The sequence below is a fragment of the Doryrhamphus excisus genome, chromosome 1 (genome assembly GCF_030265055.1).
Source record: "Doryrhamphus excisus isolate RoL2022-K1 chromosome 1, RoL_Dexc_1.0, whole genome shotgun sequence".
In the NCBI taxonomy this organism is placed as follows: Eukaryota; Metazoa; Chordata; class Actinopteri; order Syngnathiformes; family Syngnathidae; genus Doryrhamphus; species Doryrhamphus excisus.
In genome coordinates this window covers 1,623,777-1,642,347 of record NC_080466.1, presented here as the reverse complement: position 1 = coordinate 1,642,347, position 18,571 = coordinate 1,623,777, and the positions used below count along the sequence as shown (strand labels likewise).

Genomic DNA, 18,571 nt, shown 5'->3' with positions numbered 1-18,571 from the left:
AATGCGTTTTTTTTTTTTTTTTTTGGAAAAACTGATGCGGCCCAGCCTTGCCCAGACCCTAGCTCCAGTGGCCCCCAGGTAAATTGAGTTTGAGACCCCTGATCTAAGAAGTTTAAAATGCCAATATTTGGGATTTTAAATGCTGTCGTCTTCGATTTTTGATCCGTTTAGGAACAGCCCATTTCAGTTTTATGGTCTTTTGCAATAAATTGCGTAGTACAAACATTTTTGTCTCACTCCAAATTCTTCTTTTTGACTTTTGAAGCCCTACTAAGAACCTCTTTCAGATACAACAGTGTTGATCAGGAGTGAATTCCGATCACTCCAGTTTAAGTCAATGGGTCAACATTGTCTAGTAGTACCATTGTCAGTCTGTCAGTTTTTATTAGGGTTCTGATATAGAAATATTTGTAGGTGTTTTGTGTCTGGGTTTTTCTCCCTAGTAAAATATTTTTGTAAAATGTTTGGGCTACCTTCAAGTTTCTGTCAGAGCAGTGTCTCGTTTGACCTCACGTTACATGCTTCCTGCACTCCTCGCCGAGGTTCTTAGCCAGCCTCCTTTCATTGATGTCCTTGTAAAGCACTCAAGACACACAATGCCCCATCCCTGTTGGTTCCAGGGTCACTGTTACGAGCACGTCCCATTTGTGTTAACTGAATACCTTCATGTTCCTTGCGTGTCGTGGGCCACCCTGAAAGCCATTAGTGACATTTTGGTGATCAAACTGTTCCCATGTTTCCCCGAGGCTTCATGAGGCTTGGTTTTGTGGTCAGCATCATTGATGCAAATTTGGATTATATGAGACTTGGTTCCAAATTGATGTAATACTTTTGTTCACATGATACAAATATTTTGCCGCAATTTCTGTCAGCGGCGTTCTGACGAGCAATTAAATGTGCGGTATCTCATGAGGAGCGATGAACAATTATATGACCAACCTTTTTGATGTTTGATTTATGAAGTGTATAAAATAATTTAGCCATAACCGCAACTGCTTTGAAATTAAAGCATTACTCTTTTCTTCACAGCAAATTTGCTGCATGTTTATGGTATTTTTGTCAAGCGCTTGCTATTGTTTTGTTCAAAGTAAAATAATCCATGTTTTAATTTTCGATACCGCTTGTCCTCAGTGGGGTCACAGGTGAGCCGGAACCTATCACAGCTGTAGGGTACGCCCAATTAGCAATTAACAACCATTCACACTCACACTGACACCTGCAGACAATTTACAACAGTGGTGTCCAAACTGCGGTGCTGGTGTCATTTTGCTGTTTTTTTTTAATTTAAAATTTTAAATTGCCTCGCAGCACAGTTGGAAAAGTGAAAAATTAAAGAGGGAATGTAAAAAAAAGTGTGGAATTAGCAGCATTTGCCGGAGAATGTGCTACAGGAAATGTACTTCTAATAGTATAGAAAACAGCAATGATGATGGTGATGATGCTACCTTCAAGTTTGCGTGAGAGACAAGGAAGAGTATGAAAAGTGGATCATTTTGATGAGGTTGTTGGGTATCGTGGAGGTCATAATTAATGAGATAATTAATGAGGTCAAATTAATGAGTGGATTTACTCCCATCTTTGGGTCATACTGATTTGTCTCGTTTACAGTTCCATTTGAAATCATTTTCTTGGAAAAACTCTGTCGCCTAAAGGTTTAATAATGAAATGTACTCATGGTTGCCCCATGCCACCCCCCACCCTACCCCCCTCATAACGCCGGGCGCCCCTCAGTTTGAAAACCAATCAAAAAAAAAAAAATCAGCAGTAATTTTACATGAATAAATTGAAAACATCTGAAAAAAGTTGCAATATAACAAGAAAAAGTTAATTAAAATTGAGGCTGCACGGTGGACGAGTGGTTAGCACTCAGTCAGGAGACCCAAGTTCGATTCCGTTCGTTTGCGTGTTCTCCCCGTGCATGCGTGGGTTTTCTCCGGGTACTCCGGTTTCCTCCCACATTCCAAAAAAAACCTGCTAGGTTAATTAGCCACTCCAAATTGTCCATAGGTATGAATGTGAGTGTGAATGGTTGTTTGTCTATATGTGCCCTGTGATTGGCTGGCCACCATTCCAGGGTGTACCCCGCCTCTCGCTCGAAGACAGCTGGGATAGGCTCCAGCACCCCCATGACCCTCGTGAGGATAAGCCAGGGGTGGGCAAACTTTTTGACTCGTGGGCCGCATTGATATAACAAAATTTCCGGGGGGGGGGGCAGACTATATATTTTACACGTAACAGTCCACCTGGTATTATAGTATCTGTAAAATTGTCATGCAATCTGCTATTATTATTTATTATTTTATATTTATATTTAAATATTGTAAAAATAATAAAATATTATAATAATTAAAATAAAATTAAAATAATAATTATTATATTATTATTATGTAAAATATGCAAATATAACAATATTATATATAATTAATATAATAATTAGCATTAATATAATAAATATAATAATCATAATAGTTATAATAATAATAATATAATAATTATTATTTTAATTTTTATTATTATTATGTGCTTGTGTCTCTTTTTTCAGGAGCACTTTGTAAACAACAGACCATGTCAAAAAACGAAATTGATACAACCATCAAAAGGTTGGCTCAGGCCATGATGCCAGGTTGTATGTTGAGTTTAAATTAAATACTTTGGAAAGATTGGGCGGGCCGTTTTCAAACACTTGGCGGGCCGGATGTGGCCCCCGGGCCGTAGTTTGCCCACCCCTGGGATAAGCGGTAGAAAATGAATGAATGAAAAATCAAAAAAGTTAGTTAAAAGTGACTTTACCAGAAAAAGGTTGTAAAATGATGGGGCAAAATAACGTAATTTTAGCGGTTTCAAGGTGTGATTAAACAAAAAAAAAATTATAAAAACAAAACAAAGTTGGTAAAAAATGAGAATATGGGAATAAAGTCAAAATGTTAGGACAATGAAGTCCTAATTTAAGAGACGAAAAATTACAAAGATTATTTAAGAAGAAAGTTGAAATATTTGGAAACTTAAAAAGGTGGAAAAAAAGAAAGAAATTTATACTATACGCTATTTTCACTTACGGTATTTCACAAAGCCGACATGCAGTTATTTTTTGTAAAACGTCTTGGCATATCTATACATATGTGCTGATTTCTAAACTATCAAAATAGCCTTTGCATCCTTTTCAATATGGAGCCCATGGTGGAAAAAGTCTCCAATTAGCTTAACCTGCATTTTTTCCCATAGAAATCTTCGCTTGCTGGGAGAACACCCAAACTCCACACAGTGATGCCCTAACCGCGATTCAAACCCTCATTAAACATTTAAATAAACATACTATATTGAAAATAACATACCTTTTAACCCAAATTCCGTCGTAGTAATGGCACAGCACAGCATGCCCGCCATGTTTGTGGATGAACAAGAATGTTTTGCAAAGAGTCATGCTGCTAAAAGAAAAAAAAACCTGATCCAGTTCTGAATGTACCCTCGCTCTTAACGAGTCCCCATTTGCCCTCAATTTGCTACACGAGCATTCACTTTTTAAATTGTAGTACTTTAGTCAACCTGCTGAAAATATGTTAGCTTTTCCCTTTCAAAGTCAAATTTTTGCCACTTTTTAAAATCTACAAAGCAAAAACCGAATTAAAGCCTCCGGTCTTTCTGAGTCTTTCTGTTGTTTATTGTGCAACAGTAAAAGTGCAAACATCTTGCAGCCATTCTGCTCTACTGTTTCCCGTCCACCCCCCCCCCCCCCCATTATTTGACTGACTGCTGTTGTCTGTTGCATAACACACAGGCATCCTTAAAGATACGCGGTATTTCCGTCATTGTTTGGCGGCGAACAAATTGGCCATCCGGCTCGTGCATTGTGAGCGCAGCCAGGTCCCAGTGTTCGGGGTCTTCTCCGTCCCCTGTCGTTTGGCCTCTGACGGTCATGCTCAACTGCTTCTGGGAAGAGGGTTCCTTTTTCTGCCTCCCTTTCACTCCCGAATGCCTCTTCCCAGCCATTCCCCCTCTTTCAGTCCATGCCACATTTCGCCACACAGGCCCTGATGCTTTTTCTGCACCCGCCCTCCCCTTCGACCCCTCCCTGTGTGACTGGCTTCTTTTTGATAACTGACCCCTCCTTGTGTTATTATTCGAACCCACTATTGTATAACATGGCCTTTTATATGAGCTTCCACAAAGGCCCATTTGATCAGAGGGTTACGGTGTGCGATCGTGAGAAATGCAACTACATGGTGGTAACCTTTGTTTGGGCCAAAATGGTGGGCTGACCTCATCGCTTTTAATGCGGAGCTCCAGCCATTCAGGCCCAAGTCTCACTTGCTGAGCACATTGAATTCTGTGGCCTGTCACAGATATTGCCCTTCAGTTATCTGGGTCTTCGACTCCAAGAGGGGGGGGGGGGGGGGGAAACATTTCTATGCGTTTCTATCTGATTCCAATACAACGAGACAGAATGGATTCTTTAGTGGTTTTAATATACACTCTACAATAAATATCAATTTCATGTCATTTACATATTTTACAGTAAAATATATTCATATATGTAAAAATGGTTATAAAAAAAATGCCTCCTCAAGAGATTTAGAATATCAACTCAAACTCGGATGCTTTAAAAAAAAAAAAAAAACAAATAGCTGCCATGTCTAGCTTCATTGTACTTTATACATTCTTTAGAAATCAATCTTTCTATTAATTCAATTTCCCGCTAATTTAATGAATTCACCGAACTGGGAAATAACTATCAGATTAGACATCGAATGGAGAACAAACACATACGTAAGAAGTCCACCATGAGAAGATACACGTGTTTTTTCTCACGGCTCCGTGTAATGGTTTCAGCTCTCAGCGGCCCCCGGAGCGCTGCTGATGGGAATGTTTAGTCCTCTTGCTTAGAGGAAGAACAGAGAGAGGAAGAGCGTCAAATGGCCGTCTCTCACTCAACAAGTGCCCCCGAGGTAGCCGCTTCATGAAGTGGGCTTCTCTCTGGTGCTGCTTGGTCTTTGAGGCCTTCCTCGGGCGGCCCTTGCGTGTGAAAGCCATGTACCAGCCCTCGTATTTGGCGTTTTGGAGCGCTGTGTAGTTATTTTCCAGAACAATCTCGGTAAAGATGCAGTCTTTGCCTCTTCCCTTCCTCTGGATAAAAAAAGGAGACACAGAAGTGAACGAATTTTGGACACCCACAAAGTCAAACCTTCTTCCATCATGCGACTAAAATGATGTACAGTCGATGCTTTTTTTGCTAGGACTTTAACTCGGGGACCACCCACCAGTGCTGAAAACCGCCAGTAATTGAGATGCCCATAAAAAAGTCTAATTTGACACCCTAACACAAACCAGCAGGAGGCCTCACTCACGGTGCAACCAAAAGTAACATGTGGAACACACAATGCAACAGCGCCACACGGACTATGCAGGTATATAAACAAATGCTTACATGCTAATACACATGCAAAAGAATACTTTTTGCATACAATACGTATTAGTAAAATTAATAAAAATTTAAAAGTACGTTTTCTTCCGATAAACAACATAATTATAGATATTATAAATACAAAATAGACACTAAACTAAAATGTTTAGTACTTACTTTGCATTTTCAAGTATGGCTTAATCAACCAAAATACAGACATAAGACTCTCAGAAGATGCATTCAAAGATACTATGTAATATTTTTATATTCCAGACTGGTCAGTAGGTGTCAGTGATGTTACTGTAACCGTCTCCGAGACACACAAGCATCAAACTCGATCGCCGGAACAGCGCTCTTTAATTGTTCAACATAAGCTACTGTTGTGGTTGTAATCCACTCCAGCTATCATGCAACTCCGAAAACCCCGATGTCACTTCCTGTCTGTCCTTCCTGCTTGAGTTTTGTTTTCTTTCTTTGTTTTCTTAAAGAGATGAGTGTCACGATCAGGTTTCACCCGGTAGTGGCAGCTCGTTAGTTCCTATTTTGCCTCTAGTTTTCCCTTCCTAGTTCACGCCCTTATTTTGTATTCACTTCCTCTCTTACTCTGTTCTGTTTTCCGTTGATTTCCATTTTCTCCCACACCTGTTTTCCATTTGTGATTCCTATTTAGTTCAGGTGCGCGTTCCTTTCTTTGTCGGTTTGTTGTCTTGTGTTGAGTTGGACTTGCTAGCGCGTCATTCTGCTGCATAGCATAAATAAATATATTTTTTACCTGCTTTTGGGTCCTCATCCTTGCATCCTGGGGTCGAACCGAAAAACTCACAAGCCGCACCGTGACAATGAGGAGGTAGTAAAAAAAGTTGGGAAAATTAACAAAATAAAGAGACCGATATGACCGATGCACGTACGTGCATCAAGCATAATCTTAAAGGTGATGTTATAGGGCGCTAATAATGTTGAAAAACTGTATTGAGAAGGTTGTAAACATGTAAACATTCTATGCTCTAACTACAAAAATAATAAATTCATAAAGAAGGAATCCTTTTTTGGCTGAAATTCACTTCTCACGCTGTATTAAAACGAGGGATTACTGTACATATTCACTCATTATGAGTCAGTATATGTGCCTGTCTGACTCCCTGTAACTTCATCCTAATGTGGGGGTGTCCGACCTGTGATGACACAAAGTACATTGGAGTTCTTCTCATAAACTCAGGTACCCTGGCTTCACCCCGATGTGACATCGAGCAACAATGGCGGCAACCACTGCGGCCATTTAAACTAAATGTATCTGTCGCCATGAACGGTACACCGTATATCACTTCTGGTGAGTAGATATGGTAATGGTAATGGTAATGGTTTTATTTCATTATAACATGCATCAGATTCCAATTGAATGCATCCCATAATAAGTTCCCAGTTCCACATGTCCAAAAGGAGTAGGAAGAAGCAAAGCTTATTAAATCCTACCCCTCCATCTGGTACTTTTACAATCACTAACTGTTACATTTGTTCACTTCCTGCTTTCCACAATACAGTTTAAGTTTTTTTTTTTTTTTTTTTTAATAATGCACCTCGTACCGAAGTAGGAGGTGATATGAGCATCCAATGACATAATGGGTACCATAGTAAGTGTCAATATAGTGATATATATATAGCACATCATGACTGGTTCAAGACTCTTCATCCTTGTATTTAGCAAACATTTGTTCACTTCCTGCTTTCCTAATATAGTTTAAGTAATTTTTATTTTTATTTTTATTTTTATTTTTATTTTTATTTTTATTTTTATTTTTATTTTTATTTTTATTTTTATTTTTATTTTTATTTTTATTTTTATTTTTATTTTTATTTTTATTTTTATTTTTATTTTTATTTTTATTTTTATATCCTGTGGTGGAGGGTTAGGGTTAGGGTTAGGATGTGTTGTAAACAGCATTTTTTAAACATCAGTTTTCATGATCAGGAAAAAATCTAACGGCGATATCAACCAATAATTATCGGACATCCCTAATAATAATAATAATAATAATAATTAAAAAAAAAAACACTGCTACCTTTCCAATCAGCTTCCCTCTCTTATTCATACAAATGTAGTATCCAGTCTTCACTCCTCTGATACGAACGCGACTCCCAAAAGAGTCGGTCTCCACCTCCAGTTTAGCTGCACAGACAAACACAAATAAAACAGAAAGTAAGAAGATGCAGTGCAAACACTCGTATTGTCATATTGCTGTGTAGATCTTTTGCCCGTTTTCCTCATCAGTGTACTCTTAACGTATAGTACAATTCACTATAGATCTGGAAACATCCCATCCAGTGAACCAGAATTGCAAGGAAGACGTAAAAATTCCATCTCCTGAGCTCTTAACGATCCAGAAGACACACATAAAGTCTTGCTGTGATGCGCTTCAAACAAGAGAGAAAGAAGCTGGCAGATTTGGGCCGCATACAAGAGTGACACCCACTTAGTAGGTGTGCGTGTGTGAGAACTAGTGTGTGGGTAGAGAAATCCACGGGACAAAAGACTGCATGAAAAAGGCAAGGAAGTGTGAGCACACTAGCCTCGCGTCTCATAAATGGAGTCCTAAGGAAAATTCCTTCTATAATGAGCTTCCTAAAGGCAGATATTGAAGGAATGGAAAGGCGGCTGTGGACGTCCTGGGGGTCAGGACTTTAGCAACCTATTTCTTAGCCAGAATAGTATGGCCAGAAATAGCCTGACTTGAAAGTAGGTGTCACTGACTTGATCCATTTGTGGAACGCCGGCGCACGAAAGATCTCATAAGGGATGTTGACACCTCACTTTAAGCTTCTGTTTTTGTTCCTCAGGTGGCCAAAAACAACATAAACAAAACGGCTTCCTACTATTGTGTTGTTGGCATTCCATCGGTAAAATGTAAACAATAATTCATATAATTAATAAAACGATTTGTTAAAAAGCCATAGCATTTCAGTATGTGGAATCAAACTATGGAATGGATTGAGTAAGGAAATCAAACAATGCACAACGATGAGCCAATTCAAGAAACAATACAAGCAGTTGATGTTTGCTAAATACAAGGATTAAGAGTCTTAAACCAGTCCAAAGTACCGAAGTACGAGGTGCATTATTAAAAAAAAACAAAAAACTTAAACTGTATTATAGAAAGCAGGAAGTGAACAAATGTAACAGTTAGTGATTGTAAAAGTACCAGATGGAGGGGTAGGATTTAATAAGCTTTGCTTCTTCCTACTCCTTTTGGACATGTGGAACTGGGAACTGATTATGGGATGCACTCAATTGTAATCTGATGCATGTTCAAATGAAATAAAACCATTACCATTACCATTACCATTACCATTACCATTACCATTACCATTACCATATCTACTCACCAGAACTGATATACGGTGTACAGTTCATGGCGACAGATACATTTAGTTTAAATGGCTGCAGTGGTTGCCGCCATTGTTGCTTGTGTCATCACATTAGGATGAAGTTACAGTAACTGTTACATTTGTTCACTTCCTGCTTTCTATAACAACAGTTTAAGTTTTTTTTTTTATAATGCAACTTGTACTTCGGTACGAGGTGCATTATTTAAAAAAAAACAAACCAAAAAAACCACAACGAAAAACCCTGAAACTGTATTATGGAAAGCAGGAAGTGAACAAATGTAACAGTTACTGATTATAAAAGTACCAGATGGAGGGGTAGGATTTGATAAGCTTTGCTTCTTCCTACTCCTTTTGGACATGTGGAACTGGGTTCAAATGTTCAAATGAAATAAAACCATTACCATTACCATTACCATTACCATTACCATTACCATTACCATTACCATTACCATTACCATTACCATTACCATTACCATATCTACTCACCAGAGCTGATATACGGTGTACAGTTCATGGCGACAGATACATTTAGTTTAAATGGCCGCAGTGGTTGCCGCCATTGTTGCTTGTGTCATCACAGGTCGGACACCCCCGCATTAGGATGAAGTTACAGTAACTGTTACATTTGTTCACTTCCTGCTTTCTATAATAACAGTTTAAGTTTTTTTGTTTTTTTTAATAATGCACCTTGTTCTTCGGTACGAGGTGCATTATTTAAAAAAAAACAAAAAAAAACATAAAAAAACTTAAACTGTATTATGGAAAGCAGGAAGTGAACAAATGTAACAGTTACTGATTATAAAAATACCAGATGGAGGGGTAGGATTTAATAAGCTTTGCTTCTTTCTACTCCTTTTGGACATGTGGAACTGGGTTCAAATGTTCAAATGAAATAAAACCATTACCATTACCATTACCATTACCATTACCATTACCATTACCATTACCATTACCAAATAGCACTGTCCAATATTATGCACGCTAACCAAGAGTATGTCCTCTATATCATACCTCACAAAACACACTCATTGTAACTTCCTACAGTTTTTCTACCTAGCATGCACATTTGTGTTATTTCATGTACCCCACAACAATAATTAATATATTCTTATTAACTGAACACAACAATGTTCAGTTCAATTTTTTACTGTTTATAATGGACTCCTTTCTCATTGAACTGAATGAGGTACCACGGATAGTACATGCCATGCAATTGTACACCTCGTTCATTTAATGTTGTCATGTGACACATGTAACATGTACATGTTTATGTAACTCGATACAAATATTTCAGTATATTTCTGGATCAATATGTAATGTTGTCATTTACCGTGGGCCGCCCCGTCGTCTCCATTGGCGTTGACCCTCTTGTTGGACAGCACCTGGACGTGTTTCCCGCTGGTCCGGCTGTACAGTTGGTAGGTTCGAGTCAACCGGCGGCTCATCCGGTCCGACAGTCGACTCTGCTCGGTGACATGTTGCTTGAAATTAGGAGGAGACTGCACTGTGTTCTGCAGGACAACAGCAAACATATGCACTGGTTGATTTCACCGTTGCAACAACAAAGCCTTTAAAACCATTTCATTGTATTCAATCGATGTGGCGTTTGTCCGTTTTAAGGAGGCTTTAAAGGAGCCGCGGGGATGACAATTCCCTTGCTTATTTGCCTTAACCACCAGTGATCTTTCACCCCCTTCTTGACTTTTCTCCCCCTTCAATGCGGTAGTGCACATATGTTTTACCAATCACCTGTCAAAGCGAGATCTTGCCACTTTTCAAGATGTTTGAATTTTTGCCAGTTGCCATAGCCCCCCCCTAATAAAATGTCTTCATTATTATTGCAGCCCACTGCAGATGTACAGACGTGCAATTTGTGCAATGCCAATTATCATACCTGATTATGGCTGTTTGATATGACTTAGCTCATCTTATTATTTAAGTCCTATTTAAGCGTAAAAGTTAACAATATATGTCATTAACATGATTTTTAGAACAATTTGAGGGCAAATAAAAAGTTGAGTTGCAAGCCGAAAATGAACTTTGTAATTAATATTAATTAATACAAATGATTGTTCATTGTAATACAAATAAAGTTACCTGTGCGTAAAAGCAAAGTGCTGTGAACTGGAGTAACCTGTGTGAGAAAAAGAATAAATATGTCAAAAATTAAAACTATAGATTATATTTATACAATAAAAATGACATAATTTATGTTATATTGAATAAAATAACTCATAATTATACTTACAGATAACCTAACCTCGATGTTCTCAGCCTCATTTTGTAATAATTCAAATATTGATTCATGAATATTCCGCTGATTCGCTGCTGGGAGGTCTCAGAAAATTGAAATGAAGTTCCCCCTGCTGCAGAATCAAAGTTTAGGGGTAATTGAAGGCGTCCATAGACGTTCAGCGTCCCATGCAGGTGATGGCTGCCATCTCCATCTCATTCAAATCAGTCCAAATGTCTTCATGGTGACAATCCAAACATAAAATCCGTGCAAAGAGTCGCCGCTGACATGAAACCTTGTTCAAAAAGCGCGTCCAAAAGTATCTCAGTGGAGTTCTGTGCAGCGTGGAGCGTTTACGCGTGCAACTTTTACGCACCGGCAATACGCGCAGTATGTAAACGGGGCAAGCCAAAATCCACCAACGTGACCGCAGCGATTCCTTGTAAAGATGCAAAAGACCTCCTTGTAAGTTGTTCACATCGTAAAAGTCAAATGTCACTTTCCCCCCCTGCGTGTGTCCACGCCAGTCCAGCAGCAGCAGCAGCAGCAGCGCCCATGCAACATTTAAATAGCGAAACTTGCGTGAAAGTCAACATCCTCGGCGGGAGCAGGCGTGGCCTTCAAGCTGGAGCGCATTTGAAACCGAATACTTGTTGAAACTCTTTACATGCCTTAACTACAGGGAGTGAAATGTATATACAGTAGCATTGATACACACTGGAGCTTATTTGTGGCAAAACCAAAACACGCACACCACAAGAAATGCTATTATTAGTGTGTTTTTCCACAACATATACCATGTCAACGACAATTGAGCATATCTCCATCCATGTCAAATCACCTTCAATTGTTTTTTTTTTTTTTTTTTTTTTTACTTCTGTCAGCACATGGAAAACTTTGCTGGCATGTACTTAAGAACATATCCAGTTACATTAGAACATATTCCCTGGTTGCAGGTTAGAGGTGCTTTTCTGGTCCCACAGGGAAGACCTTGATGTACTTTTTCATCCGACATATGTAAGTAATATGTATTCCATGTGAACACAAAATGGTTTTCACATAGCATAGCTACGGATACAAACCATCTCGCTCACAATTATTCCTTTTCAGCTTTTAACGCAATTGTGCAAAGTTTTCCTGTCATATGTGATGATTATATTATTAGTGGTGTAATTTCACTCCCTCCATTTCTGCATGATAAAAAGGTTATACATAATTGCGTAAACGTATAACCACATTACAATTATGTTATGGTTTATTTGCTTCGGATGTGCTTAACAAGTCACATAATTCCATTTAAACCATTCAAAAATGTGTACGTCCATGTTTACGACTGATGTTTCAGTTTTACGGCAGGTGTTTGGACCCCAAAGCAGACAAGGCAGGTGGTTCATCAAGGTTTAATAAAGGAACTATCATGCAGTGATGAAGGAAAGAAAAGGAGGATGGAAAAAAGTAGGGCCGTTTGATCATTTAAAAAAAAATAATAAATTAATCATATATGGACAACATGCAAACTCCACACAGACATACCCAAGATTGTGTGGCTAGCATGCTAACCCCTCATTCATTGTACCAAAAATGTTTTAAAAAATTAATCAGATTAATCAATTTAAAAAAAATTAATCATGATTAATCACCATTAGCAACTTGGCCCGTTTTTTTTTTTACAGTATTTAATAAGGGTAGTAGTCTAATTAATAGCAGTACAACATTTGAATCTCACTTTAAACCGTGTAATTATGAGCAATGAAGGGTTGCTTTCATAGACATCACGTAATTTAAGGTTGTTCTGTCTTTTCCAGCATATTAAATGTGGCAAATTGCACATCTGAATTAAGAGTTACGAAGTGTGTGATTAAAAAAAAAATCTTTATCTTCTTGTTTATTTACAGACATATTATAATGCTATTTTCGTGATGTTCAAAGTGTCCCCGAATGCATCTTGTGGTCTTCTGAAGAGAATGAAGAAGTGTCGTTCCGAGGATGAACGGCTTAGAGATGTATTTGAGTTAGCGATACATACGTTATATGGTGTTGGAATTGTACTGCTGTTGATGTATTCATGTCAGAATGAAGTAATAAAGACTTTGTGTAATTGTGTGGGGACGCACCACTGTGCTTCCGTCTGCCGTCATAACAGAGAGACATGTTTTAATTAAACAGAAGAATTTAACATAATTAATTCAATAAATTAGTTACTGCTGACGGTGTTACTTTTGTCAGAAAAAAACATAAAATTAGTAAATAGTAGTAAAAAATAGACAGAACATAACTCGTGCAAAAAATTAGAAAATAAAAGTTGCTAAAAATAAAAATGTAAAAATATTGTGCTTAAGAATTCAACATTTTTTTGAATGTTTACATTAAAAAAAAAATCTCCAAAAATAGGTTTTAAAAAATCCACTTTAGTTGGGAGGGCACGGTGAGGAGCGGTGAGAAGAGGAAAGTGAAAATGGAGCAACATGAACAGGAGCATTACCATGAGTTGTCAGTCCAGTGAATGGGATATTTACATTTCAAAAATACTCCTATGACAGTACTGTAAGAGGTACAGTGATATGCCTTATTTAAAAGAGCTCAGGTTGAGCACCCAGTCGCGCACCCATCACCCAGTTGCGAGCGTCAAAATCAACATAATGCACTTATTTTCCTACCGGCAGACCTAGCTACTCATGTCAACACACGGCGGTACTTCCTTAGAACTCTTATTCTACTTCCTTTTCTTCCAAACGCCAGCTCCGACCTTCAAGATGAACCTGACTGCCCTCTAGTGTCCATACATGAAACAGCAGCTTGGACAACACACCCGACGCTACAATAATTTTCAGCAAATAGAAAGCCAACTTTCAACTTCAAGTACTAATAAAAGCAATAAAAATAGTTATTTTTTTAATATAACTATTTTATATTACTATCTTAGCGTTAGGCAGTAATTGAAAAAGTAACTAGCTTTCAAAATAAAGTAACCTGTAAAGTAACTAAGTTACTTTTTAATTCAATAATCAGTAGTCAGTAGTTTTTTGTAGTAACTGTGACCTCACTGTATATTACATTACGTGATATTATAATGTTTTGTGCCTCAAACTCAGTAATTACACATTATGCAGCCTTCTTTGTGTATATTTGGTTTATTTATATTTCTAGGTCGTTTTTTAACTGGAGAAATAACATCAATCATACTTTCATTCATGTGAGTAAATGAGACAATTAAGAATAGGAAGTCTAAAATCCATATAGAAAAGAAATATAATAACATGAACTTAAGCCTTTATATTCTATTTAAACGGGGTGGGCAAACTACGGCCCGGGGGCCACATCCGGCCCGCCAAGTGTTTGAATACGGCCCGCCCAATCTTTCCAAAGTATTTAATTTAAACTCAACATACAATAATAATAATAATAATAATAATAATTATTATTATTATTATTATTATTATTATTATTATAACTATTATGATGATTATATTTATTATATTAATGCTAATTATTATATTAATTATATATAGTATTGTTATATTTGCATATTTTACATAATAATAATATAATAATTATTATTTTAATTTTATTTTAATTATTATAATATTTTATTATTTTTTAAATATTTAAATATGAATATAAAATAATAAATAATAGCAGATTGCATGACAATTTTACAGATACAATAATACCAGGTGGACTGTTACGTGTAAAATATATAGTCTGCCCCCCCCCCGGAAATTTTGTTATATCAATGCGGCCCGCGAGTCAAAAAGTTTGCCCACCCCTGATTTAAACAGAACCAGAAGGGCAAATCTACATGAAAGGCTTAACCTCAAACTGCATGATCGTCTAAGTGAGCCTAAGCGAGTTTTAGCGCGGCTCCTTCTTTATAAATGCAGTCCCACGTTTCAAACGTAGCAGCTGTGCAAGAGTTAAATCTTGAACATATATAATAATAATAATAATAATATAAGTTTAGGCCATCGTCGTCGTAAATTAGTCATTCTCACCAATGCACCTGATTTATGGGGTGAAAATAGACCTGCCTCATTAGTTCTGGTGGGGCGCCGCAACAACGGATTTTGACACCTGGAATAATTCAGCACCTTGTTCGGCTTTTTACTGACTCCCCCTGAAGCAATCCACATGTTTCATCATAACAGGCCAGTGGTTGGCGAAGCGGCGGTGCTCCACTGCTTTGATTGTGTGTGACGTTAAAATATGTCACGTTTATTTGGGACTCAACTGTACCACTTTGGGATCAACGAATCCTAAATTAAAGACTCCTCAATCTGGAATTTTGTTAGTTTGTATTACAGGAAATTACCATTTTCTTTCATTTTTGCATGTAATCTTATTATTACTTATTACTGTACGTTATGTCCTTGTGTACAGTGCGAATGACTTAGGTGTTACATTGAAACTTGACTTAAACGTTGTAGGAACCGAAGTTGTTTGTAACCCCGTGGACCACCTGTAATCATAAAGAGAATCTATAATGCTCATTTTCGGCCCTTTGTGTTGAGTTGTGGACTCCTATAGAGCAGCTACACACAATAACCCACACAGAAAGCTTTCTAGATCTTCCATTGTCTGCACCTATTTCCTTGGATCTCCATCTCATTTCCATCTGTTTTAGTTTACGAAACCCACAAGCCACTTTGCTGTGATTAATAACACTCCCATGCGCTTCCGAGGACTTCCGGACGACTGCCGAACCCCATTTTGTAATTTTGTCGGTATTGGAGTTGATAATAAATCAATAAACATATTGGAGATCTACCTGCTAAAGTGGTTAGGAGCTACTGGTAGCTCAGGAGATACTGGTCGGAGAGGTTTTCTACAACATCGGAAAACTGGCTGTTGGCAACCCCAAACATTGGTGAGCTTGGACAGTGTTTTGCACACTTGCTCCCCATATGCACGCTCTATAATGCTACACAGAGAACTGCTTACTTTGGCATCGTTTCACACAAGAATACAAAATTCTAACAAGATTTATAGGTCAGAAATGTGGAAAAAAAGCATCATAGGTCCCCTTTGAATAATAACAAACATCAGTATTTTTGAGTTGCGATGTAATTGCTTAGTCTGATCTTGTAGTTGATGATGTTACATAAAACATATTCTGAATATATCAGTGTACTGCACCTCAAAATAGTATACCTGTCCTATTTGCATTTTTTTTTGCTTTCTGGCATTACAGATATTACAGTCTGCCTTGGAATAATCTGAAATCTGCTTCTAAAGTCACAAAACGTTTATGTACGCACACTGACTACACTGTACACGAAACAAAGACTTGACTTTAGGTTTTTTTTGGATGAAAGTTAAAATCCAGATAATTTATGGGGAACTATTTCTATAACGGAAGGGCGACCAGAAAGAAGAACAAAATCTAGGAGTTTCCCCGTGGAAGCGGGAGAGACGACAAGTACGGTCCTGTACTGAATTTTTTTTTGGATTTGTGGAGGTGTACCTAATGAAGTGTCCAGTGAGCATATAAATATATTTTACATACCTAACTGACTGCTGTCCCCCGAGAACCCCCCCACCCCCACCCCAACCCCCCTTCAAGCTTCAAGGCCTTCCTAAAATTGAAACGTCCAGTTTTGCCACAGATCCTTATTCTTCTTTCCCTTTTTCTCCCGGCCTTCCCGATGCTGCTTTTCTCATTTGGATGGCTTTGCTAACGAATCCAGAGTACTGTATCAGCGAGTGAGGACAAAGACAGAGATCATTGGGAGAGAAACCTTTTTGGCAAAGACGCACTACAAATTCAATTCTCACAGGAGGACTACTAGACTGACTGAATGTCTGAGCACCGGTAGGCGGCCATTAAGTGAAAAGTATCATTGTCCTTGCTAATGTGCTACATAAGAATACACACTCTTAAATAAGGCCAATGGAAAGGTAGCCACAATACATAAAAAAAACAGGCGAAAAGAATTTGGTGGCAATCGCTTTTTCACACAGGGCCATGTATTTTTTTTCATCAAAAAAAAATTGTTTCATTTAAAAACTTTTAAAAACCGCTTCAGTTGTGTTGTCATAGACTAATATGAATGTTTTTTGATGACTAAACAGGAAACTAAATAGCTAGCGTTGTAGTTGTTCACTCTGTTGGTAGAGAATTACCGTATTTTCCGGATTATAAGTCGTACTTTTTTTTCATAGGTTGGCTGTTCCTGCCACTTATACTCCAGAGCGACTTATAAATGAAAAAAAACTGTTTATGTTCCATAAACACTGGACACCTTTTCTGTTCATGTTTATTTTTTGTGTAGCTGAATAAGCATTGTGTTAGCATATCTTACACCTATTCAGCCTGTTCTCTATTATTGTATTGTTAGAACTTGCCTTCCAACTGGATGTAATGTCTGTTTTGGTCAAGTAGTTTGTAAAATAAATTACCATATGTATGTTTTTTTCTACCTAATTATGCAGTTTTGGCATTGTGCGACTTATACTCCGCAGCGACTTATAGTCCAGAAAATACGGTATAAGTCACAAGCTCAGCCTTCAGTCCTAATTTCATGAAACATCTTTTCAAATTCAAGTTCTACTTCTACCCATTCAAAAAAGTAGAGTGTCTAAGAATATTCATCTATTTGATAATTCGATTCAAAGGAGTCAAATTCAACTATCAATCTCGCAGTCGAATCACATGTACCGTTCTGACTACATGGGGTGTCCACACACATTCATTTTTACATAGTTTTTTTTTAAATAAATAGCCAATTTTGATACAAAATCAACCACATTTGTGTTATTTTTTATATTTTATTATTAAAAGTATCTTATAACATCAGTGGTTTATTTGGTTTATTTGGTCGAAAGTAAGTACAAAGTACATTTTGCCCAAGTCCGACACAAGCAACGCGTACGCAAGGCTGTACGGATTGCGCATGAAAACGTGCTGGAGCTTGTCTTGCAACCTGAAAAAAACGTAAACACTACCAGACTTTGTTTGACATGACAAAGAACCTCGAACCCGCGGTTCTGCGGCCAGTCTACCACTCAAAAACCATTATGTCACACATGTTCTTTTTGCATTTCTTGTTTTTTTTTTGCACGTAGCCTGGCCATAGGAGCCTGTAAGAACCGGTTGTGATCGGGAAAAAATCTGATACCGATATCATGTCAATAATTATCGGATTACTACTGGGTCATTGACTGGTCAAGAGGTGAACTTCAAACCCAACTAGCTATTGCAAACACTTTTGCCGAAGAAGACGGCAAAAAGAAAGAAAAAAGATGAGGAGTACCGTACATTTCAACACGAATCGTTGACTGAATCGAACAGGAATTCGCCTTCTGTGGCAGTGACAAAATGTCATTGATGAAAACGGTCAAATATAATGTGGCACTTTGACACACGCCATGCTACATTTGCGTTTAAATATCCAGAGCGGAACAGTCGGAAAAAGGCATGCCCAGAGATACCTTCCAAAATGCGAGCTCGCCAGCATAACCGACAAGCTAGCTTTGGTGGTACTTCAGACCCAACCTTGCAGTAGCAGTAATGAGATTTATTTGAAGTTAAAATATCTTAATGACTAGCATTTCTTATTTTG

General features: G+C 37.8%; 1 protein-coding gene across 1 annotated transcript; it reads right to left on the bottom strand.

Moving 5' to 3' along the window:
- Positions 1–4,477: 4,477 nt before the first annotated feature.
- On the bottom strand, positions 4,478–11,212 carry fgf8b (fibroblast growth factor 8b). Its single transcript, XM_058091710.1, has 5 exons — positions 11,028–11,212; positions 10,877–10,913; positions 10,110–10,290; positions 7,456–7,562; positions 4,478–5,121 (listed from the first exon to the last, which is right to left on the bottom strand). Exons 1-5 carry the CDS (start codon positions 11,084–11,086, stop codon positions 4,831–4,833), a joined length of 675 nt encoding a protein of 224 aa, XP_057947693.1. The 5' UTR covers positions 11,087–11,212; the 3' UTR covers positions 4,478–4,830.
- Between the last annotated feature and the right edge of the window lie 7,359 nt (positions 11,213–18,571).